We start from the raw sequence: 25,629 nt of genomic DNA, 5'->3' as shown, positions 1-25,629 counted from the left end.
ATAAGATTTCATCTTTCTCAAATGTTTTAAGAGGAGAACTACACTTTTATTTTTGTATTTATTCTTACTTTTCTATTCCATCACCCACACGATTTCAGGAGAGGTTGCTGGAGGGCTTAATTCTTTCTTCCATGAAATAGGCCACATGCCAAACTCCAAGTGTCATAAAAATGAGTATCTGTTGGGATTTTGTTGTGTCTTAGAAAATTAAAATCTCCCAGAAACTTATAAAACCATGAAAATCACTCATGTGATTCTAAGTCTGAAGTGCCTCAGGAAAAAGGTCAGGAGCTATTTTAATGCCTAAGAAAAGCAGTAATTGTGTTAAGCTAAATGAGAGGTTTATTAATTTTCTTTCCATACATTTCTTCCTCCACTAGTGTGTATTTATTTTCCTTTTTCCTTCTCCTTTTCTGCTTTTCCTACCTTCACATTTACCCCTTGTAACCAAAACTATACAAATATCTACAGCTAAGGAATGATACATATTTTTTGTTATTTACACCATAATCTGTTCCTTGAGCCCAATTTGAACATTTATGGAATAGAGATCATACCCCTTTAAATCTATGAAAAATAGTCTCTCAAATTGATGATGAAAACAACAATGATTGTGTTGATGATAATGCCTCAACTTTAGTATTACCATATGATTATATTACTCTAATTTTTTTCAAAGCACTTCTGTTTTGTTGGATAAATAAGGCAGATATGGGTTAAGTAGGTCTTCAGTGAGATAGTATTTGATTTGATTCTTGCTGAAGTATTCTGTGTTAAGCTCATCTTAAATCACTGCAATATCTATGTCTAGGTACAGAAAATGACAAATACAAAAAGTTCAGTTTCATGACAGTCTGGCCTTTCATGAACTACCTGGTGTTAATAAACCCTCACGTTTCCATGGCATGAATTTGTGATATATATTCTCTAACATTAACCTGTTTATCTCAACAAATTCACATAATTCTTTTGGATAGCAAGGGAGTCTTCTTAACAACTTAAATTACCCCCAACGTGTAAGTTTTGCTGGCACAGATGTTGAACTTAAGCTTTGCTCATTTGAAAAGGTCTCAGTAAATCCCAGCTTTTTATGTGAGACACACTATGGGAAAAGAAAAAGGAATGGGAGAGGAAAGGAAGAATTTCCTAGTATTACCATTTCAAGACTTATGGTTATGAAAAGAATGGGTCATTGCTCTCCTCTCATTATAATTCTTGATGACTCCTTTTGGGGTTATAACTGAAAACACAGTAGTGCGGAGTTCTGGTAGAGGTATTTCTAATGAGCTTGTGGCCGGTGGTCCTTAAAAGAAGGTCTTCCATGTGGACCAATAGAGAAACGCTACACCTGTCCAGGTGATTTCTCCTGGGAAATACCTAAATGCACTTGCATGCTTTTCACTTATTTTGGCATTTATACAAATGTATGCAATTTAATATTTATGTGTATGTATTTTTTTTTTTTTTTGCCAAGTAGGCATCAGCAATTTAATAACCAAGAGTCTTTAACACTGTATTGCATATAAAACAGAAGCTCAGTAGGTGTTTGTTTATCGAATAAAAGGAAGAATTCTCTCAGCTTTTTCCCACAGTAAGCAACAGTCACATTTCAGAGTAGAGCAACAGCCCCTAAGAGCTTCTTTTCAGTATTTTGTCAGCTTGTTAGCCCTGCTGAAAAGTGTCAAAGGCTGCAGGCGGCAACAGAAATGACAGGCTTCTTGCATGGAGCTGAGTCCACACTCTCAGCACAATCCCTGAGGGAGCTAAACGGGAGGAAAAATAGGTAAGAGCTGGACACCCCTCCACACTTAAGTCTGAGTGGTGAGATTACTGATCATTTTAAAGTCTGATCTTTATGCTTTTCTATGTGTTCTACAAGTTAACATGTATTATTTTATAAATGGAAAGGTTAATTAGGTTGTTGAAATATGAAATAGGGCGTCCTTTGCCTTCTTCATTAATAAACAACAAAATTAAATACGCTTATTTTAAAAAAAAATCCTGTGTTTTACTTTTGTGTCAAAGCCACACCTGGACTTATTCTAATTTGTTTTAACAAGAAATAACTGATTCCCTGCATAATTACTTCAAGAAATGAGTTTTTAAACACATTTAAAATATTTTTATTTATTTCAATAGTTTTGGGGGAACAGGTGGTTTTTGATTACATGGATAAGTTCTTTAGTGGTGATTTCTGAGATTCTGATGCACCCATCACCTGAGCAGTGTTATCCTTCACCCTCCTCCCACCTTTCCCCACCAGTCTCCAAGTCCATTATATCATTCTTATGCCTTTGCATCTTCATAGCTTAGCTCCCACTTGTAAGTGAGAACAGACAATATTTGGTTTTCTATTCCTGAGTTACTTCACTTAGAATAATGGTCTCCAACTCCATCCAGCTTGCTGTGAATTCCATTATTCTATTTCTTTTCTTGGCTGAGGGGAATTGCATGGTGGGGGTGTGTGTGTGTACACATTTTCTTTATCCACTTATTGGTTGGTGGGCATTTAGGCTGGTTCCATATTTTTGCAATTGCAAATTGTGCCACTAAAAACATGTGTGTGCAAGTAACAGTCTTAAAACTCTTTTTATAACTCATTACAACTTTCTCATTAAGAAGAAAATCTCATTTTAGTAGCTGTAAAATATTTAAAATAATCCTGATGTAATCCAGAGCATATGCTAAAAAGAAGTCATAATTTTATGTGGTAAGATATTCTTATCATCTAAGATGTATGAGGGAAACTTAGAGCAACTTATTATGGCATTAGAACTAATTCAGAAATCATTAAACATTCCATGATGATGAATAGAACATCTAATGACTACCTTTACATTATCAAAGAAGAGAAAAATGGTGACCTTGTAGTTTCAGTTCCAGAGAAATAGTGGTAACATACAGTTTCATCAAAATGTAAACCTCCAATCAACATGTTAAAAAATAAAAGTAGCTCAGGACTACCCTAGTTTGTAACTGTTCCTTTAAGGTAGATATATAATACATTTTTATATGCCCAAAATCAGTAATGAACTTTAATTTTAATTAGCTTAATACCTTATCAGGGGAAAAGAGCACCACAGAATCTTAAAGGAATGTGAACTAGGTCGGCTCAGATGAACATCAGAACACTAACTGCTTTGTGCTAAATATTAAACTTATCTTTTTATTCTATTTTCAGCCAAGTCATGCAACCAGTTTTATAATGTAAAGAAGGCTTTTATTTTTATGCTTTCAAAAATGTATGAGGGTTAATAAAAATGTTTGAAGAAAAGACAAAATTAAAAGAAAAAAAGTAGATATAAATCCCTCTCTCACAAATGATAAAATTGAAGTAGTTGGTAACATTTGACCCAGTTTCCTAAGATCCCCAGCCTTGTAGAAATCTTGGCATTTTGGCCAGGTGCGTGGCTCACACCTGTAATCCCAGCACTTTGGGAGGCTGAGCCGGGTGGATCACCTGAGGTCAGTTCGAGACCAGCCTGGTCAACATGGCAAAACCCCGTCTCTACTAAAAATACAAAAATTAGCTGGGTCTGGTAGTGCATGCCTGTAATCTCAGCTACTCGGGAGGCTGAGACAGGTGAATCCCTGGAACCCAGGAGGCAGAGGTTGCAGTGAACCGAGATCTGGCCATTACACTCCAGCCTGGGCAACAGAGCAAGACTCCGTCTCACACACACACACACACACACACACACACACACACACACACAAAGAAAAGAAAGGAAAAGTAAAAAAGCTCGGCGTTTCATAATTTTGTAGCATAATAGTGTTTAAGAAATTGAACTCTGGAGTTAGACTGCCTGGTTTAAATCTTAGCTCTCCTATTTGTGTTGCGTGACCTTGGGTACAGTATCAACATTTTCATTACCTTGGTTTCTTTATAAAGTGGGGTTAATGACTGTCCTACAATTTTAGGGTTATGAAAGTTATATGTAAATATTTTAGTATAAAACTTGGTATATAGAATTCAACAAATTTTAGTTATAAATTACCAGTTACTTGTGATTGTTCAGGTAAAAACATGTATGCTAAAATTATTGCTAACCCTATTTAAAAGTAGTGACTATCACTAGTGGATAAAAAATATATGTACACAATTTTAGATATTCCCCTTTGAGAAGTGGAGGCTATCTCCTTTTTCTCAAGTGTGAACTAGACTTAGTAACTCATTTCTAGCAAATGGATTAAAGTAGGAGTAATGATATGTAACTTCTGAGACTGGCTCATAAAAGGCATTGGGGCTTTGTCCTTGTTCTTTCTCTGGGATCACTCAATCTGGGGAAAGTTAGCTGCCATGTTATGAGAACACTCAAGCAACCCTGTGGAGAGTCCATTTGGTCTCCTGCCAACAGCCATGTAAGTGAGCCTTTTTGGAAATAGATCTTTCTGTCCACTGTCAAGCTTTCAGATGACTTCAGCCCAGGTCGGCATCTTCACTGCAACCTCATGAGAGATCCTGCTCAGGAACCACCCTGCTAAGCTGCTTCTGGATTCCTGAGACTTCAAAAATGTATGAGATAACAAATGTTCATTGCTTCAAGCCACTATACACAGGGTATAACTTTGGAGGTAATTTGTTACATAGCAATAGATAACTAATACATGGTCTTGTGTTATTTGTATAATTTGGAGTAGGAAAATTAAACCTAATAATGGCAGAGCATTTAAGGTATGAAAAAGCCAGCCTAGATGTTCAGGGTTAAAGTTGCCTCAGGTCCTGTCCCCAGAATAAGAGCTTGGGTTAAAGTTGCCTTTCTGGGCGCTGTTCCCAGAGTAAGAGCTTCTTAACAGCAAGCTCCGTTTCCCTTGAATGACCTGGGTTGTTTTTTTATTCCTTTCCTTTTGCCTTGTCTTGATGTTTCCCACACCAAATTATATACCCTCTGACACCTTCTCTACTTGGAGTTATCAGTTGTGGCCTGAAAATGTTCATGTGGCAGATATTTTACATTTTTCCTGCTATCAGGTAAAACTGTTTGAATTGATAGCATTTATTTTTTCTAATTTTAATACATGTTCACTGCAGAAAAATTGGAAAAATAGCGAATAGGTTAAAGGACGAAAGGAAAGTTATCAGTTATCTAACCACCCAGAGGTAGCCACTATTAATACATTGGTTTTCTTCTTTTTAGGATTTCTGTATGTTTATCTCCACATGTACACAAACCTGTGTAAATTAAGATACTATTACTTTTAAAGTGTTGTGGTGTTCAGCTTCTCTTATTTAAATTTTTCTTCTGCCATTTTTTGAAGGGTATAGATTTTTAATGACTGCACATATCATATTATGATCTGCATAATATATCATAATCTATTGTTGATCACCTAATGTATTATTGTTTTGCTATTGTAAATTTATAAATAAGCGCTCTTCCAAAAAATATTTATGATTGTCAATGTGTATTATTCTCTTGTCTTTTTCAATTGATCTTCACGGAGATTTACTTTTTTACTGTTGTTTTGCCTATGAATTTCTACAGAATGGGAACCCTCAAAATCCCTATTGTGATGGCATTGAGGGGGTCATGGAGGCTTATTACAGGAGTCTGAAATCTGTACAACTATATGGGCCCACCAACTTTGCTCCTGTAATTAATCATGTAGCAAGGTAAGTAGAGAGTAGACAAGGGGCTTATTCTGATGTAGTGGAACATGGTGAACTCGTAACATTGTTGCTAGTATGACTCCACACATGAAAGTTGTTTTCTTCTAATTTACCTCCAAGAAAGTGAGGAAAAAATGTACCTTAGAAAGAGTCTCTATCAAATGATCATGATACTTTGCTGAGAACTGTACATTAAAATCTCAAGTGAAGAAACATTTGCTGGGTTATGTTAGGAACTATCTTTGTTCAGCTAAGGAAAACGTTTTCTTAGGAAAAGGCATCCATGAAGAAAATAACAAGATCAGTGGTGATGTAAACTGTGTAAATCATTCTTATTTAGTATCACATTCCATAGTAGTAATAAGTAGCATAGAAGTAATAAGAGACTAAATTCTATTAGATGACTACTTGAAGCATTCGGTGATATATAGGGCACATTATTTTAACTTCTCTGAAATTAATATAGTAGCTAATTTATAAATTCCCAGAGCTCTACCTGTGTATAGTACATAGTACTGAAATCAGAATATAATTGCTTATTACTCCAGGTACATGTTCTGAAGAAAATGTTAAAATGTAAAAAATAAATCTATATATACTTATCATTTTTCATTAATGCATAAATGAATTAGACAACACTGTTTAAATCCCTAGAAAGTTTGGCCTGTGTAAATCCTATGACACCCTGACTTATTTTGAGATAATTAGAAATTGCATATCCTTTAAAACATGTAGCCAGAACTTGAAAAAAATTCTGTATTTTGGTCAGTTTATCAAGTACAAAGGTAATGTGAAACCCCAGTTCTCTGAAGGTTCTAGTACTTTACCACTTTCCCTAATGAATATTACTGGCAGTTTCAGTGTGTTCTACTTTTCATTATCTGGGACATGGACAAAATGCTAAAATATCCCTTGCACCCAGGGCTGACCCCAGTGCAACTTCCCTGTGGAACTCCGACTGAGGTTGACAGTGATACATTGATGACTGTTCTCTGAGTGTGACCCTTCAGCTTGAATTTTTCAGACAAAATCATCTGCAATCTCTACTAAAATATGAATTTTATTAATACATCTTAACCCTGTACACATACAACCCCACAAAAAAATGGTACTTAGTCTTACCTATTTTACCTTTATTTCTCTGGCACCTGTTCTTTTCTATTTCTCTTTTTTTAATACAATCTTGGCTCCCAAAATTGATCTCACAATCCATTAATGGGTCATTACTTGCAATCTGAAAAACATATCCTAGCTTATTATACTAGCCAATGTAAGTAATGTCATATATACTGTCTCTTGATGGCTATCAAATAAAGCAGAATATAATACCATGCTAATACAAGATAAAATATAATTGACGGCCACACTACCCTGCAGATCACTTTTTTATAAAAAGATAAGAGAAAAATGACAGGACTTGTGTTGTGTGAACTCATGTTGGTTATGAGAAATGTGCTCATCAATGCTTCCCAAGTAATTTCATATTTTTTCCTGGTATGTATATATAATAAAAGTTAAAATGATAGATATAAAATATCTAGGTACTTTTCTATATACATTTAAAATTAAAGGCCCCACAGTGTTCTATTGCGATTTTTTGTTTTATCCATCATTTTGTAACTTCTCAAATATAGGAGCAGCTGCTAGTGAAAGCTCTCAGACTCCTTGAAAATAAGCTATGATCTAATAATTTATTATTTTTTACATGGGAAAATTAAGAAAATCAGTAAGAGGTGGCTATTTAAGAGTCATCTTTTCCTTCCAATACAATAGGAAGTTCCATGTATACATTTCTTAGTATAAGTCTACAGAAGGAATGCTTTTATCCTTTCATCTTTGAATTTTATGTTTAATTGTATTTTTAAGCTTTTATTGAGAAAGACAATTTCTGTCTCACCCAAAATTATCATTCAAAAACCTTAACAACTAAGTAGACGAGGTACTATTTTTTTCCTCTATTAAGAGAAGCGCCGTAGTTATAGTGGTGTGTGACCTCTATTTATATAACATTTTTGCTTTCTATAACTCTTAAATGCTTATCAACAGTACTTAGCATCATACCCATTATGTAGGAGGTGAGTATTCAACAAATATCTAAACAAATTCTGTATATGTTAATATATTATCATTAAAAATTATTTTTAGCAATGTCAAAACATATATATTCATACTTTTTATATTGGCTTGATACTTTTTTCCTTAAAAAGTATGTTTTCTATGTGGGTAAAAGCTCAGTTTTTTATTGTCATTTTCTATAAGCATTTTAAAGAATGCTTATTCTTTTTAAGAATAACGATTTTAAGCACATGTTTATTTTTAGGATTCATATATGTATCTCTGATCTGTTTGACTTTCTAGGTAATATTAATGAGATAACAATATTGTAAAATAGACAAGACTCAAAGTGTCAAATTTACAATAATTGAAGGTTTTATATGCTTTTTTTGAGGCTTTCCAGCCCCTGCTTCTGATTTCTTGCCTTTCCAGTCCTCCTTTTCCAGAGCTGTCTTGGGAACAGCATTTCAAATGATGTAAAGTCCTACTCAACATCTGTTGATGCCTCGTCATACATTTAAGTGCAGACGGTTTAGCTTGGCATTCAAGAACATCCAGTATTCAACAACCAGCACTCACCCATCCAACCTCATTTCCACATTCTCCCAAATGTACTGCTCTTCAATCACAGAGAATCTCTGCTTCTTCTGGTCTATGATGCCATTCCATGCATATGTCTATTACTAATTTGATACTACTCTGTGGTTACATGTAGATCTTTACCACATTGAAGGGAGGAATTATTCATTGTGACGTTCATATACATGCACATATATACATATAAAAATATAAACCACAGTACTTTGGATATACTGAGATATCTGTACGTGTTTGCTTAATTAAATTATCTGAATACCATATGAGGCTTTGTTTGTTTGTTTGCTCTGTTACCCAGGCTGAAGTGCAGTAGCATGATCTCGGCTTACTGCAACCTCTGCCTCCTGGGTTCAAGCAATTCTCCTACCTCAGCCTCCGAAGTAGCTGGGATTACAGGTGCCCGCCACCATGGCTGGCTAATTTTTGTGTAGTAGAGACGGGATTTCGCCATGTTGGCCAGTCTAGTCTCGAACTCTTGACCTCAGATGATCCGCTCACCTCAGCCCCCTCAAGTGTTGGGATTATAGGCGTAAGCCATTGCGCCTGGCCAAGTTCATTTTAATTAACAAAGTTATGATAGGAAACTAAAGAACCTTTTTGGTTTTCAGACAGAATCTCTCTCTGTCACCCTGGCTGGAGTGCAGTGATGCAATCTCAGCTCACTGCAACCTCCACCTCCCAGGCGCAAGCGATTCTTGTGCCTCAGCCTCCCAAGTAACTGAGATTACAGGCATGTGCCACCACACCCGGCTAATTTTTGTATTTTTAGAAGAGACAGGGTTTCACCATGTTGGCCAAGCTGGTCTCCAACTCCTGGCTCAAGTGATCCACCCGCCTCAGCCTCCCAAAGTGCTGGGATTACTGGCATGAGCCACTGGGCCCAGCCTAAATACTCTTTTAAATGATAGTGCTTAGCCAATCTTAATGACCTGTGGAAATGTGATTGTGATTAACACCTACTGTATCAGTCAGGGTTCTCCAGAGAACAGAACCAATAGGAGACATATAGACATGGACATAGATAAAATATAGAGATACTTTTTAAGGAATTGTCTCACGCAATTGTAAGGGATAGCAAGAATGTAATTTGTAGGACAGGTTGGTAGATTGGAAACTCAGGTACGATTTCATACTGCAGCGTAATGTGAGTATTCCTTTTTTTCTGGGAAACCAGTTTTTGCTCTTAAGGCCTTCAACTAATTGGATGAAAATCCTTTACCTAAAATCATTTGATGGTAGATGTTAACCATATCTACGATCTTTGATTAAATAAGTGGGATTTATAGTCTAGTTGACACATAAGCATCATCATCCTACTTACCAAAACAAAGAAATATATTGCCATTATGTTGTAAATTGACAACAAATTTAAATTCTGAGAAATAATTTTAGGGCCTTTCAGATATGAACTTAATACTGTGTCTGATGTCCAAAACACTATGTTTAAATTTTGTTATTAATCACAATAGAAATAAAAATATTTTAAAATAATGTTTTTTGTGGAATGCGATTTGAACAAAATGGAGTTTTAAGCATCCCCTGATTAATCTGTTTCCTCTTGTATGTAGTGTGAACTATTTTTACATTCCTGTTAACATTTTTAAAAATTTCTATTTATCTAGAAATCTTCATCAATAATTTTAAGTAATTTGAAATAAATTTAATGTGTTGGTATATTATGCCAGCTTAATATTTCAAAAATAAACTAATATACTAGTGAAAATTTCAAGTATCTTTTCAGATTATTATGAACATTTCACTTGATTTAAATATATTCATTATTTCCTATTAGTCTTTTGTTTCCTGTGCCTAATGAGTTACTGGTTTTGAGGCTGTCACATTGCAATTTTTAAAGGGGATCTATCAGTTTCTGTCTTTTGGCTATTTGAATTTTTTCTGTTTTTTCTTATATTGAGAACCTTCTAAAATCCAGATAACTATCCAAAATGAATTTTCATTTTTTAGGAAATAACTTTTTATTTTGGAATTCTTATAACTAATTTTCAAATTAAATAATGTATTATGCTTTATTCAATCTGTGCAGTCAACAATTCTTATGGAGCCCATGATCTATCTCTAGCAACATGTTCAGTGCTATAATATGGATTATCTATTCCTCTTCACAACAACTCTAAGAGGTGACAGTAGTGTCATTTGCATTTTGCCGATGATAAAATAGATACATAGAGTGGTCATTTGTGGTGGAGTTAAAATTCAAACCAGAATAAGCTGACTCCAAATCACTATGTTATGATGCCTTACATCTTTAAGTCTTTTTATCTCTGCTACAGAGGTAGACACACAAAAGAAAATGCAACAAAGCTACCTATCTATGTGGATACAGTGGTTTCTTCATTGCCCAGTCAAAAGTATTTTAGGGGTGACTCTTGGTAACAAAATTTACTCTGCTACTTTGTGTTGAAATATTTAAATGTATTCCTTTATTCATTGTTAAGTTTTAATCCATTGTGCAAATCATAATTGAACGACTTAAATAAAAAATCCCTAAGTCAGTTTCTTATCTTGTCTTCTTGCCCTCTCTATTCTTATGAACTAATAATAAGCTAAAAGAATATTCCCTGAATCTGAGCCAACCAGATATGAACTTTTACAGAAACAATCCCAGAAACTTCTTTCAAAGAAATGTAAAAGAAATGTGTTTGAATTGTGCAAAGTTAACCTCTCTCTCAGATATATCATAGTAATATTAAGATATAAATTATAGATAGGCTATATTTCAAAAAAGGCAACTGACTTTTAATAATAAGACTTAATTATGCAATTTATAAAAAGATTCCCCATCAAGTTCTTTTAAGAAGCAAGCTTCTCTAATACCTTTAAAATATAATTTGAATCTGTGAGGCTATATATCAGTGTCACCTCCTAGAAAAAGTACTGAGGTGTGGCCAGCTTATACTTTTTACTTCATACATTTCTGTAGCATGTTAATTATTTTATCTTAAATATATAATATTTTCAAAATAATAACTAAATTAGAATAAATGGTAGTACTTTAAAATAAAAGGCTAAATAGAATAAATGGTAATACATTGATTTTTTTTGAAATTTAGGTTTACTTGCAAAGTGCAACAATGTGCCAACATGTAGAACAAGTGCCATAAAAGCAACAACTGGTTTTAAAAGATTAATTTGTGGTGCTGAAGGTGATAAAGACTAAAATGGATTGGACAGCACTTAAAAGTAAAATGTAATTGATTTTCAAATTAAGTATGCCTAGCAGTAGTGACAGTCACACAATAAACTCACGTATCTTTCTACAGCCTTAATGTTTTTCAAAGTTAAGAGACATAAAATATTAATACAAGCATATATTTATCATAAAATAAAGTGTAAAATTTCCATGAATTTTTAAGATAATACAAGCTTCAGAGAAATTCCAAGTTTACTGTCATCTGCTTTAGGCTGTATCTATAACTCTCTTATAGTGTGAATATATTCTTGCCCTTTTCTTAGATATACATTCTGGTGTATCCAAAGAAAATCAGTTAAGCCACTGGAAGCGGTATTTTATATGACTGCATAGTAGTCAGCTGTCTGTATTTTTCTTTAATCTGATAGATATTTTATATTCTAAGAGTACCATTTGGTAAGAAAAGCATGAAAGCCATACTGTTGTACTTAAGAAGGTTTTCACTACTATTTGTAGTCTTCCATTATTCTCATGAAATATAAAACCCTGTGTTTCTGAATCATAGTAAGAAATGCTTTCTTAAAAAATAATGGATATTTAAAAATTAAAAATTGAGATCTTGGGGAAAATTGTTAGACTTCTTTTCTTTAAAACAAAAAAAGTTAAACATGGAATGGGAGAATAGGTTTATAACTGCTTTGCACGGTTTTCCAATGGTTGTGTTACTATAAATTAACACATATTCTTTAATGTCCAGGATCAATTGTTCAGCATTATGGCAATATTTTTCATTCTGTAGTACATTGTGGAACCTGTTCAACATCCTGCTTACAGGGTGTGATGAGCATGCCACTTACTATACTTACTTTATCAATCTTTAAAATTACCAGTATTTTATTAGTGGCATGGACAAATCTTAGTATCTGTAGTCCGTGGGGAAAGTCGTATTTTTCTTCTTTATATGTTTTTAAATTCTGCTGCCCAAGAAATAAGTTGTGCCCTGACATATGTTTTATACTACTTGTTTGTCACCAACTTGTTCAAATGGGATTCACTGCGCTCCTAGAGATTGTAAAGGAATTTTCGTTAATCCTTTAGGTTGTAAGGGAGTTTTTACTTGGTAACTTTTAGAAATACAGATCAAGGTCTTCTTTACTATCCTATCTCCTAAGAGAACCATAATGCTTACTTAGCACCAGACATGAATTGCATGCCAGTCAGGTGCAAAAATCGTAAAAATTAACTCTATTGAGAATATAATCTAGATACCTAGAATGTAGAAAACTAGAGGAAAAGAGAAATATAATGAAATGTAACATATTAATAAAATTCACCTCTAAATTACTGAGTATTATTTGGTGAGAATTCTGACAAACTTCAAGTACTGGAATATGTTGTTATCATATACATAATTTTGTGCTTTGAAATAGTTCTCCATGTCATCTTTCATAGATTTAACATATATTAAGACTTGACTGTGAATGTGTCAAAAATATTTCTTCTATTGTGTAATTTTATTGAGGTGAAATTTTCATAATAAAATTCACCATTTAAAAGTGTACCATTCAATGACATTTAGTACATTTGTAATGTTGCAATCATCACCTCTATGTAGTTAAAAAACGAAAAGCATTTGATTATTGCTATCATTTATACAATGCTTATATTGAGTACCATACATGCAATCCTTTATTAATTCATGCAGCAATATAAAGATGTAAGTGTTATTATCTCAATTTGAAAGCTAAGAAAATAACGTTCACATAGCTTAGGTAATTTACTGAAGATCACTTACATAATGTGTTGCTTAGTCAGGATAAGTCTATTTCCAAAAGCTACACCCATTCCTTTGTACTAAATAGCCACTCATCTAGCACATCTTTTATTAGTAAATGAACTTCTAAGGCAACCAGATATTTCTGTGTGGCAGCATGCACTAACATTGCGATTATTCTAGTGTGTTATTTCAGATAATTGAGAATTTGAAAGTTTGCATAAGATACACCTCTAACGTGTTCAAATATTTTATTGAGATTAAAATGTTTGTTAACTATTCCAAATTGTATTTGCCAACTATCACGTATAGAAAACTGTTTTACTTTCCTTACCTTTTCGTTGCCTTTCAGATACGCTTCTTCTGTAAAGGATGGCTCCCAGTATTTTGTGCTTCTGATTGTTACAGATGGTGTTATCTCAGATATGGCCCAGACTAAGGAGTCCATAGTTAATGTAAGTGGGGGTCACTCCGTATTGGACTGGCTACATGACAACATGGTGCTACTTAGAGAGAGACTGGAGTCTATTTTAGTTAACGATAAAATAAAATCACCACACCTTTTCAGTATATTGCGTCCTTAACCTTATCCAGACAACGCATATACATCTTACCACTGTTCCATGGGGATCAAGCTAAGGGGTATGAATATTTTAGTTAAAAAAAATTCTTGCCGAAAGAAAAAAACAAAGATAATAGCATAATTTTCACAGGCATGGGTGTGTTTGCCTCTATTAGTTTGATCTATTTGTATACAATCTTGTGATTTATACTGGTTATTTCTTAACATTTGCATTCCACTTAGAGGAGAACTATGATAGCTAATTGCTATTTCTGTAGAACTGGATAGTGACTGATTGATTAAAAAACCATCCTGCTGATTATAATTCTTAATTGTATGTTTGTTTTTTTAGGGTTATTTGATCATTTACTAATCTATAAAATCTATATTTACTAGATGGTAATCTGTAAAGTAATAGTTTTTACTCTCTAGTCTCTAAGTTTAGCAATGTTTGGCACGAAGTGGACATTTGATAAATATAGGCTGCAGGAATGAATTTCATTAATATACACTTCAAAATATGGACTTAGTAATTTAGGTTTAACTAAGAAGGCATGAGGCCCTGAGGAATAATTAGTCATATTTCAGTGACCTTCATAGCAAAAGATGTGGTTGCTCTAGTGTTCTATCTATCTGTTGCTGGATCAATCTCACATTCTTACTATTAAATTATTTAAGTGATGATATATGATATGTTATATGGAAAAAACATGTTATAACATGAAATATTTAGTCTCCCTCAAAATCCTCAAGGATATTTAGTGCATAACAGTATTAACTTTCTGTAATGATCATTTGTGTTCACTCATTTACTGTGAAAATTGTTTTTTCTAACCTTGGGTATAAATGAGGTAGATTATAGTACTACTACTATTTTATGAATCTGATACCACTTTCCCCTTTAGCAACTGAAAGATTTTTTGAGGAGAAAGAACATGAAAAGAGGACAAAGATACCCAAAGTCAGCTTAGAAAAGTTTTGTCTGAGAGTAGCAAGTGGAAGTAGATGCTCCTTACCTTCTATTTGATCTTACCCAGGGCTGGTCATTTCCGAAGAATGTCCCACTGGATTAATGTGTGCAGAGAGTTTGGAAAGGATAAGAATGGAATTGAGTATATTATTCTGTATTAACAATTTTGAATATGTTCACAAATTATTTTAATGAACATCTGTGAAAAAAATATTAAATAAAGCTCTGGCTATATTTGCTTCTTAATTATTATTTTTTCTTTTTTAATTTTGTTTTTTAGACAGCCTGTTGCCCAGGCTGGAGTGCAGTGACACGATAATAGCTCACTGCAGCCTTGAACTCCTAGGCCCAGGTGATCCACCCCCCTCAGACTTCCAAGTAGCTAGGACTTCAGGCACACACCACCACACCTGGCTAATTATTTTTTGGTGTAGATGAGGTCTCGCTATGTTGCCCAGGCTGGTCTCAAACTCCTAGCCTCAAGCAATACTCCTTCTTTCGCCTCCCAATGTGCTGGGATTTCAAGTGTGAGATATCATTCCTGGTCTTTCATTATTTTCTTAAGAACTCAGTTTCTTAATTGAAACCTAATTGTGTTTTCTCTTTGAAGGCCTCAAAACTTCCAATGTCAATAATTATAGTTGGTGTTGGACCAGCAGAATTTGATGGTGAGTAGTAAAATTTCAATAATATTCCTTGGGAATTCATTTAATCTGATGTAACATGCTCTTAGGTTTCTGCCATTCTTGTCTCTGTAGAAGGATGTGACTGTGTATTTGGGTTTGTATATAATGTTCCTGTGTCCATAATTAGATATATACATAGGTAGCTCATGATGATGTCTATTCAGGTGTGCCAATTAAAAGATCCTGTCTTTTGACTAGGATATTATCTCTCTAGTTTATAGATTATTTCAACATGTAGCTTTCCATTTCATTAGAGATAGTTCATACCTCAAAATAATATTTCCTAAGACTGACAGAGTGATAAATTGAGTTTTTGTTCCCAAGGCAAAACACACTCTGGGTTCACTAAAACCCTTTAAAGATGAGTGCTAAATTAATAAATCATTAGGTTGTGAAAAGAAATGTTAACATAAGCATAATATGCCAATTTAATGGGTTTTCAGGCTCTAGCTAGTTGATAGACATTAGCCTTATAAATAAAGAAGTTGTGTCATATGAAAGAGCAAAGTAAAATGAAAATGGAGCTGACCAGCTGAAATTTAATGAGATTTTACATAATTATGCTAAATTGGCATGCTGGGTAGTTTTTCATTTAGGCTCAAGCCTTGTTCAAATGCCCATTAAGAGACAAATGTTTGTGTTAACGAGTGATCTGGGTAAATGTTTCTAGTCATCTGATAAATTCCTTTAAGAGAACTCTGTGCCAGACAGCAAGTACGCAGACACATAATATTCACCCGGTTCAGATGTTTTATATTAACAATGGCAGCTTATTTAGCTTGAGGCTTTGGAAATGAGAATAGTTTTAGAATTATTGAAACAATCTTTGGTAAGTTACTGGTTAACTTAGGCACATAGGTGGCTAACTAGAGTGTAATTATCATTGGGGTGATTCTTATTTAATGACCAGTCCCTCCTCCATGAGGATAACACAGAGCTGTCAGTCTCAGGTAAAGCACCACAGGCAAGTTGTATTGCTGACCCTGGAGTCCCTAAATTCTAATCTTGGCTGGTCATCCTTTCTAGCATTATAAACTTACAGTTTCAAAAGCAAGTCATTTATCCCTCACTGACACTGCTTCTGCTGATATTTTCTCTATCTCTATTAGCATCTACTTGAGTTGTACTTCAGACATGAATTTCAGATACCTCTCTGGAGACAGGAAGGCTAAGACATCTTCCCCGTCCATACTTTGCACACTTGATAATCTGCATTAATTAATGATAGACTGTGATTCACAAACTTCACCAATTGGCTAAAATAACTCACGCTTTCTTCTTTGACTACTATTTGCTTTTGCCTTTGAAGGATATATCTTTCATGGGTATATCTCAGGTCTCTCAGACTCCTATGGAAGTCCACCATTAGGCATATGACCTCAGAGATGGTAAACCTCAATCAGTTCTTTTTCTTTGAGAGCCCCCACACCTGATTCATAAATGCAAAGCCACTGACCCTTCCTGGTATATATTTCTGGTAATATATTTCTATACAGAGCAGCAGACACAGCTGTTTGGCTACTGTCCTTATCCAGTAGCCACAGCTATTTATTTTCTTTGTTTCTTTAGTTCCCAGAAAATTTGTTCGGGTTTTAAGGTATGGTAATTCATCATTTCTTTCTCTGAGGTCCTGAACTAACTGAAAAAAATATATATTCAAGAATCATTCTGATCACTCTATCAGCCTTATTACTAGCAATGCAGAATTTGAGAACTTGGGTTAACCTGTGAATAATCACATTCCCATTACTTCCCCACCCCCCCCCGCCCCCCCCGCCAGATTAAATTATCTCATTCTTATCTCCAGGACTTCTCCTTATAGAAAGAGGCAGAGTTTTGCCTATTAAGCATGCCACTGAGAGAAATTACACTTAAATGGTGCTGCTCCAAATGAGAGTGATTCAAGCTCAGTTATTTCTCCTAATCTTAGTAATCCTATTCCTCTTTCCATGCAGAAAGGTAAATGAAGATTGTAGATGAAAAGGGAAGTTGCCTTCCCAGAAGTTAGAGTGAAATTTTCCTCTGGAAACATGGGAACAGGGAATTAGGCTCCTGTAACACCTGGTTTCTGTTTTCACCATGATGGAAGTTTTAATGGGATAGAAAAACTTAGGGCCCAGTACTAGAAAAGTACATTATTCTGCTAGGAGACAATAGATGCTTCTCTGAAGTATTTTTCTTTTTTTCCTTTCAAAACACATCTCTTCCTGGCTAAAAAAAAAAAAAAGTTTATATATTAAACTCATGTTTAATACAGAAAAATCTCTGACTAGTCAAATTGTTGCTGTCCTATCAGAGGAGCCTCTCATGGCACTTCCAAATCTACTCTAGAGTAAGTGTATATATCACACATATATGAACTGACTGACGGAGATCCAACTCGCAAATTGTATTAGTCCGTTTTCACACTGCTATAAAGAAATACCTGAGACTGGGTAATTTATAAACGAAAGAGGTTTAATTGACTCACAGTTACACATGGCTGGGTAGGCCTCAGAAAACTTAGAATCACAGTGGAAGGGGAAATGGGCACATCCTACATGGTGGCAGGAGAGAGAGAGAGCATGTGAGAGGGCAGGAAAGAAGGCTATTTATAAAACCATAAGATCTTGTGAGAATTCACTCACTATCACAAGAACAGCATGGGGGAACCACCCCCATAATCCAGTCACTTCTCTCCCTCTACATGTGGGGATTACAGGTCCCTCCCTCAATGAGAATGGGAATTACAATTTGACATGAGATTTGGGTGGGGACACAGAGCCAAACCATATGACAGATTTCATCAGCTCACCACATAAATCCAACATCTACACATTTTTTAACCTGAAAGACATTGTTTGCATGGGCAAGAAATACAATATTTTGCCATCTGTCCTTTGAAGGTAGAGGAAATAAGAATAAACTGTTAGATTGAGTATTTAAATTTAACTCTGTATTTTGATAAGACCATTTGAAAACTATCTACATAAATTTCCCCAGTGACTCTTTTTCACTCCTAAAAAAAGAACCTTTATTGTGAAGAAAGATTTCTCAAAGCAAGATTTCTTTATACTTAAAAGGCAGCCAAAAAGTCAAATTAAAGCAGCATCTGGCTATCTGCTTTGATTCGAGTTGGACGAAGGGGATAAATAAAAGGGTTTCTAACTTCATTGTGTCTCCCATGGGTAGAAAGAAATGCAGATCTGTCTCATACACCTTTCCAGGAAGAGGTAATGGTGGGAGACTGGGGTTCATAATCTCCATCTGCTTGAGGACCAGATGGTCTGCAAACCTGAAGAGTAGACCTGACCCCTCCACCACTTACACACCATCTCTCTTGTTTCTCTCAAAAGCATAGCCTCCACTTCTTGCTCTCTACAGTGTTTTAAACCATGGGACATGCTGAAAAGTGGGAGATATTTTATAGGACCTCATGCTAATACAGTATTGCCTAAATGACTGTCCTTTTTTTCATTAATTGGAATGAAACAAAGACCAATGGGGATTGTAGAGGATTGTGGAAAGTGAGACCTAGATTATCATCTAATCCTTGTTTCCCACTTTAGCATGAGTATAGGGTAATTGTTGTAAATTATTAACATGTTAAAGAATAATGGAGAAGTGTTTGTGACCACTGGATGTTACCATTGGTGCGTATTTATGTCCCAAAGTAATGTGAAAATTGTAAAAGCAAGTTTAGATATAAAAAGAAGTAATCACTGAAAATATTTGAACATAATAAGTTATATTTACATATCCAAGAAGTAAGGGAGATTAAAACATGTCTTTTGCATTGGGATAATTATCTTATTATTGATAATATAGTTTTTACATAATTATGATATATATTGTACACCTTGACAAATTATTGAACAGTAGCTCTCTGTTCATTTGTATACTTGCAATGTTTCAGCCCAAGCATTGACTCATGAACATGTGTAGAAAAGTAAAATTGAAAAGAATGTTTTTAACCCAAATACATTATCTAAGCACCGAAGAAAAGAGTAAAGAAGTGAGGATTGTAGCTGACTGAGCAGTATTGGAGTCAGGTAGAGAGGTGATGAGGCCAAAATTATAATTGTAAGTGGCTCTCTGGAGTCTGGGGAATGTCATATGTATACAAAATGAAATAACAGTAATAGAATTATACAAGCACAAATTAGCATTCCTCATGTAATTAATTATTTAGAGAATTCTCACTGAAAACTTAATAAACCCTAGAAAATGTTCTTAATTGCAGCATGGCATTACTGTATCACCAGCTGTCCCATTATATCGCAGCACTTCCAAATACCAACTGATCTAGGAAATGTCAGAATTATTTCTTAATCAACAAAAAAATTGTACTTCAGAAAAATCATACTTTATCCAATCAGTATAAGAGCAGAGAAAATGCCTCTGTTTTTAAATGTTTGTAAAGTAAAAATTGGGCAGTGTGTGTATGTGCATGTGTGTATGTGTATGTGTATGACTTTGCCATAGTTTCAGTAAAAATAAAGTTCAACTTGTAATTGAAAATTCTATGATGATTAAGGCCAAGCTTCTTAAATTAGAAAGAAAAATTAAAATTTGATGGATTAACATCACTTGCTCAGTCATGTAACCATATAATCCGAAGTTTAGAACTGGTAGAATGGAGAGATAGACTCAGAAACAGTTTCACAATGACTGGCTCTGCTCACCTTTCAAAGAGTCACACAAGATCTTGGCTCACTTTGTAAAATGCACACTTAGTCAAGTTTTGTGTGAGAAATGAAGACCTGAAGGGGGATCAACATGCTTTCTTTCTTTTCATAGGACATTTTGCTACTTCATACATCTTGATTTCCTTACTGTCCACATTGTTTTAGTATTTGGCTGAAATGTACTGAATAAATGATCATATTTTCTCTTAAAGCAATGGTTGAATTGGATGGAGATGATGTAAGAGTCTCCTCTAGAGGAAAATATGCTGAAAGAGACATTGTACAGGTAAGAAATAAATCTTTTCCTACTTTACTATTGCTGGAAAACATCACTGGAATATTTTAACAAAATTAGAAGCTAGAAATATAACAGTTTTTTTAATGATGCTTTTCTATTTATTAGTCTCAACAAAAACTAAATATATTTTAATCTGGTAGATACTCAGAGTAAATAAATTTAGTAAAAATATACCAAAAACTTTGTATGTATTTTCATACTTCCCTCATAGATTATGGTTAAGAAAAAATAACGAAACAGATTCTAAAATATGTCATATATAAAAAAATTATATCTACATATAGAAAAGGCTAGAACTAAGAAAAATACTTAACTAAAGCCTATTATTCTGGAAGTGAATATAAACAATCAGTAATTAAATGTAATTAAAATTATAATTGAAAACAAGGTGTTAATTCAGCTAAATAGTTGCAGAAAATTTCCATATTTTTTAATATGTCAGAATGGAAAACAAGCTGTGAAGTATATCTTTTTGGATAGGAAAAGGAAGAAGGTCTCAGTACCATTTAAGCACATGGTATCAAAATTTTAAGGGAGCAAACAATGAACTTTAATATTATTTCCTAAATAGTAACATATATATTCACCCATAATACCGTCATTAGTAGAAAATAATTTGTGATTGTAAGAATTGAAGAAAGAGGAGAGAAACACAAAGGGTGGCTCCACAGTCAACAGGTTTATTTCAAACCTGGGAGGGACTTTTGACTGAATTAGATCAGAAGCCACACTCTTTTACAGACCAAGAGTTTTTAAGGATTCAGGGTGGGAGAGTTTATCAGAGGCTTGGATTGCTTCTGTGTCTCTTTGTTGTGCTTATCTGGGAGGGAGAGTTGTGTGTCTGCTCCTGTACATCTTTCTGCAACTTCAGGCATATCCATCCGAGTCTGCGTTTAGCTTCCCTATCTTAGCGCACCTGAAGGGAAAGGAATGTGCTTACTAAGGCCCACTGTTTTATTGGGCACATTGTATAAGGGTAAAGTTTGGCAGTTACCTGAGAGACTTTTCCTCCCACCTCCCTCTGCGCCCAAGCTGTCTTATCTGTGTTTTATTGTCTGCTCTTTGTGGCTGCTTGTAGTTAGAAGAGAAGTAATTTCCTTAAAATGCATGAGGCTAGAAAGGGAGCTGGAACTTACAGTGGCCATGTTTGTCCGAGATGACTGTGCTCCTGCTCTATCAGGGATCATACAGAATTTGGTTCTAATTCTGACTTTTCCACTATGATAACTTGGATAAGCTTTCTATATTTCAGTGTTTTGGGGAATAAATAGAATTGTGAAGATTAAGTGAGATCATGCATATAAAATACATTCCTGAAATAGAACTTTTAGACAAAAGAACAACAAAAAATACTTGAAATAATTTGAGGAAGTAATAATATAAAGTAATCTGTTAGTATGATAATATAAAGAGTAATGTTGATAAAGATTCAAAAATAATTATTCTTCATTAGCCAGCAAAATTAAATTTTAAAATAAAAACTTCTGTAAAATAGTTTTTTTAAAAAAGATAATTGAATATGATGTAAGCTTTTCAACCTAAAGAACTTGATACAGTAAAAATCACATTCACATAAATGATTAGGTTAAAAGCAGCTGAGAAAAGGAACTTGGTGATATTGTCATTTGCTTAAGAAGCTCATTATGTGTTTTTGTTTTTTCTTTTTTTTTTGGTTTTTTCTTTTTTTTTTTTTTTTGAGACGGAGTCTCGCTCTGGCTCTGTCGCCCAGGCTGGAGTGCAGTGGTGCAATCTCAGCTCACTGCAAGCTCTGCCTCCTGGGTTCACACTATGCTCCTGCCTCAGCCTCTTGAGTAGCTGGGACTACAGGTGCCCGCCACCATGCCCGGCTAATTTTTTGGTGTGTTTTTTTAGTAGAGATGGAGTTTCGCCATTTTAGCCAGAATGGTCTCCATCTCCTGACCTTGTGATCCACCTGCCTCGGCCTCCTAAAGTGCTGGGATTACAAGTGTGAGCCACTGCGCCCGGCCCATTATGTGTTTCTTTCATAATTAGACACATGATTATTCACCTTAACCTCATCAGCATAGTTAAAGGTCTAAGTAATTACACTTTATTTAAAATCTCTCTATAATATCCTTTCAGTTTCAAAAAAATCGAATTACTGCATGGAAGTATGAATTTGAAGTGTTTAGAATGTGTTATGTTGCTGTCCTAATGCATTTTTACCAAGTTAGCAGAGGCAACCTCATATCTCATAGTTCCATTTAAATGATGCTTAAGAGAAGCGTGGTATTACTTTCTTCATTAGGAAATAGCTAAGATTGCTCACATGATTAAGGTTCCTTTTAAGAAGGCCAGTAGGTTATGTTAGTGACAACCTATTTGCATTAATAAAAATTGTCCTTGATCATGAAACTAATCAATCAATAGATATTACATTGAACAGAATATTGAGATAGGTCACCGATGATCTCTGAAACTATACTTTTGTCACTGTGGTCTTGAACAAGTAAAAAAAATTTCTCTGTCTTTGTTTCATTATTGGTAGACTCCAAATTCTTTCATCTTTGCTCCTCCCTTGATGTTGTGAGTCTCAAAGGAAGTAACAGACATAAAATACTTTGTTACTTACCAATAGCGTAGGTATATATTAGTATAATTATGTAAGTTTTTGCTTCTTGAAAGTCAGAATCCGACCGGGCGCAGTGCCTCACGCCTGTATTCCCAGCACTTTGGGAGGCCAAGGTGGGAGGATCGCCTGAGGTCAGTAGTTCAAGACCTGCCTGGCCAACATGGTGAAACCCCGTCTCTACTAAAAATACAAAAAAAATTACCTGGGTGTGGTGGCAGGCGCATGTAATCTCAGTTACTTGGGAGGCTGAGGCACGAGAATTGCTTGAACCCAGGAGGCGGAGATTGCAGTGAGCCAAGATCATACCATTGCACTCCAGCCTGGACAACAAGAGTGAAACTCCGTCTCAAAAATGAAAAAAAAAAAAAAAAAAAAAGCTGAAGGATTCTGACTTCTATCACCATAAAGTAACACTGGGATCCCAAAGATTTTGAACACACCTGGGGATACAGGTGAACACTCAAGGGATTCTGCCATGTAAAGTTGAACTGAAGAATAGTGAGGTCTTAACATTTACTGAACAGGAAATTAAAATGTCCCTAGGAAATTAGTGGCACCCTTAATGACAGTGGCATCTTGACTTACATTCCTGCATTGACTTAGAGATTCAATGTACTCTTTTCTACTGTCATGGAGAAGTTTCTAAGTGGTGGTCAGTACTTTACATATCAGATTGATCATTTACATTCACATTGTGTAAAAGAATTGGCACCTCCTCTCTCACCTTGAATAAGGCTAAACATTCCACCATCAGAGTTTTCCAGGTTCTACCAGTCACTAAAAAGTTTTTAAAGCAAATTATTTTAAAGGAGAGAAACACTCTTGAATATTTAGAATAGTGGGGTTGCAAGTGTACATGCAGGATAATATTTTCAATCTTCCCATGGTCAGAAAAAAACTGTAAACCAATTCTCTAAAATATTATCAGATAATAGGGTCTATTTCTGCTTTCCATTTCTCACTGTTTGAAGTGAATCCGGTTTATACACACAACACAATTGAAATTCCAGATTTCTCAAGTGGATAAAGAAAACCCTAAGGAGGCAAATAGTAGTATGTAGCTGAGGTTCAGCAGAAAATTGGGGGTAGTAGATAGGGTTTTATTATTATAGTAAATATTAAATACCTTCCTTTTCATATAATGATATTTAACCCTTTATTAAGTGTTTCATGTGCTAGGCAGGCTAAGAGCTATAGCATTATATCACTCAGTCCTTAATTTACTTTATGTGACAGGTACTTTGATTATTGCATTTTACAAAAAAAGGACATGAAGCTACCTCAATTCCTCTTGTCCACAGTCACCCAGCTAATGAGAAGTAGACGAGGATTTAATCCTAAAATGTCTGATTCTAAAATTGTTACGATGTATTCTGTATAATTTTGTTTCTAACACCTAAACATGGCATTTAAGATTATCCGTGGCCTGATTTTAGGCCGCTTTTTTTTTTTTTTTTTTTTTTTTTGAGACGGAGTCTCACTCTGTCGCCCAGGCTGGAGTGCAGTGGCGCGATCTCGCTCACTGCAAGCTCCGCCTCCCGGGTTCACGCCGTTCTCCTGCCTTAGCCTCGGGAGTAGTTGGGACTACAGGCGCCCGCCACCTTGCCCTGCTAATTTTTTTGTATTTTTAGTAGAGACAGGGTTTCACCGTGGTCTCAATCTCCTGACCTCGTGATCCACCCGCCTCGGCCTCCCAAAGTGCTGGGATTACAGGCGTGAGCCACCGCGCCCGGCCTTCAGGCTCTTCTTTAGCTAAATACACACAGAAACAGACAAACACACTGTACTTTATCTTAATAAACTAACTTCACATCACACATTTCCGTGGTTCTTGCTTTTATTTTCACTTGTCATTTTACCTGGAATACTCTTCCTCCTCATCTGTGCTGATTGAAATCCTATACTTTGAAATTTCTCAACATAGAGCCTGTCACACAGCTCTCTCCAAAGACCTCACTCGCCACACCTGGATGAATTTTCACTTTGTCCCCATATTACTTTGTATCTTCCTAAAAATACCGGTCATTGTTTGTCTTAAAGTTATTTACAGATAAAAAAAAACTGAAGCCAGCCCCAGAACAAAAGTTATTTAGGTCATAAGTTGGTAGATCCAGATTTCCAAGAGTGTTCTGGTTCTAAAACCGGTGTTACTCCTATTATAATGCACTGTCCTAAAAGACAAAATTTTAATGAAAATTATTAAGATCTATTACCCTTTTTATATTACCGAAGTGGCTAATGAATTCAAGTCAGGTCCATTTGAGTTCAAATAGTGATTCTGACATACTCAGAGCTGATCCTGGATAAGTTCATTAAACTTTCTTTCAGTTTCTTCTTATGTGCATTCAAAGTATATAAGATTCTTGTGAATATTAAATGACATATTGTGCTAAATCTCCTAGCAGAAGACTTCCCAAATACCAGTTGCTCAATAAATGATTATCAGTACAGTACATCTGCGCAGTCCAGTGGGAAGGCATTTTTTGTCACTATTTCATAGTAGCTGTGCCCTAACATATGACAAGGTAGTAAGTTTTATGTGTGATTAAGTCTCATTGCCTCATTATTTAATTTCATGTCACTATAGCATAAATAGTAAGCAGGATGGTTATTAGTCTAAAACTTAGGTGACTTATTTTCTTAAGTCAATATACATAAAGGCTTT

The 25,629-nt window shown here is 34.9% G+C and overlaps 1 protein-coding gene across 7 annotated transcripts in view; it reads left to right on the top strand.

The window, feature by feature from the left end:
- Positions 1-25,629, top strand: part of CPNE8 (copine 8) — a 236,390-nt gene that overhangs the window by 198,380 nt on the left and 12,381 nt on the right. For 6 of the 7 annotated variants that reach the window (XM_021922180.2, XM_021922179.2, XM_031650418.1 and 3 more), the window contains 4 exons: positions 5,487-5,614; positions 13,541-13,643; positions 15,331-15,388; positions 20,286-20,359. In XM_021922180.2, the coding sequence (XP_021777872.1) occupies positions 5,487-5,614; positions 13,541-13,643; positions 15,331-15,388; positions 20,286-20,359 (363 nt within the window). Of the gene's footprint in view, positions 1-5,486; positions 5,615-11,334; positions 11,469-13,540; positions 13,644-15,330; positions 15,389-20,285; positions 20,360-25,629 lie in introns of those variants that run through there. The other variant, XM_017945779.3, reaches the window with a different exon arrangement.

Source organism: Papio anubis, chromosome 9 (genome assembly GCF_008728515.1).
Source record: "Papio anubis isolate 15944 chromosome 9, Panubis1.0, whole genome shotgun sequence".
NCBI classification, from domain to species: Eukaryota; Metazoa; Chordata; class Mammalia; order Primates; family Cercopithecidae; genus Papio; species Papio anubis.
The sequence above is the reverse complement of the archived record's forward strand: the minus strand, read 5'-3'. Positions and strand labels throughout refer to the sequence as shown.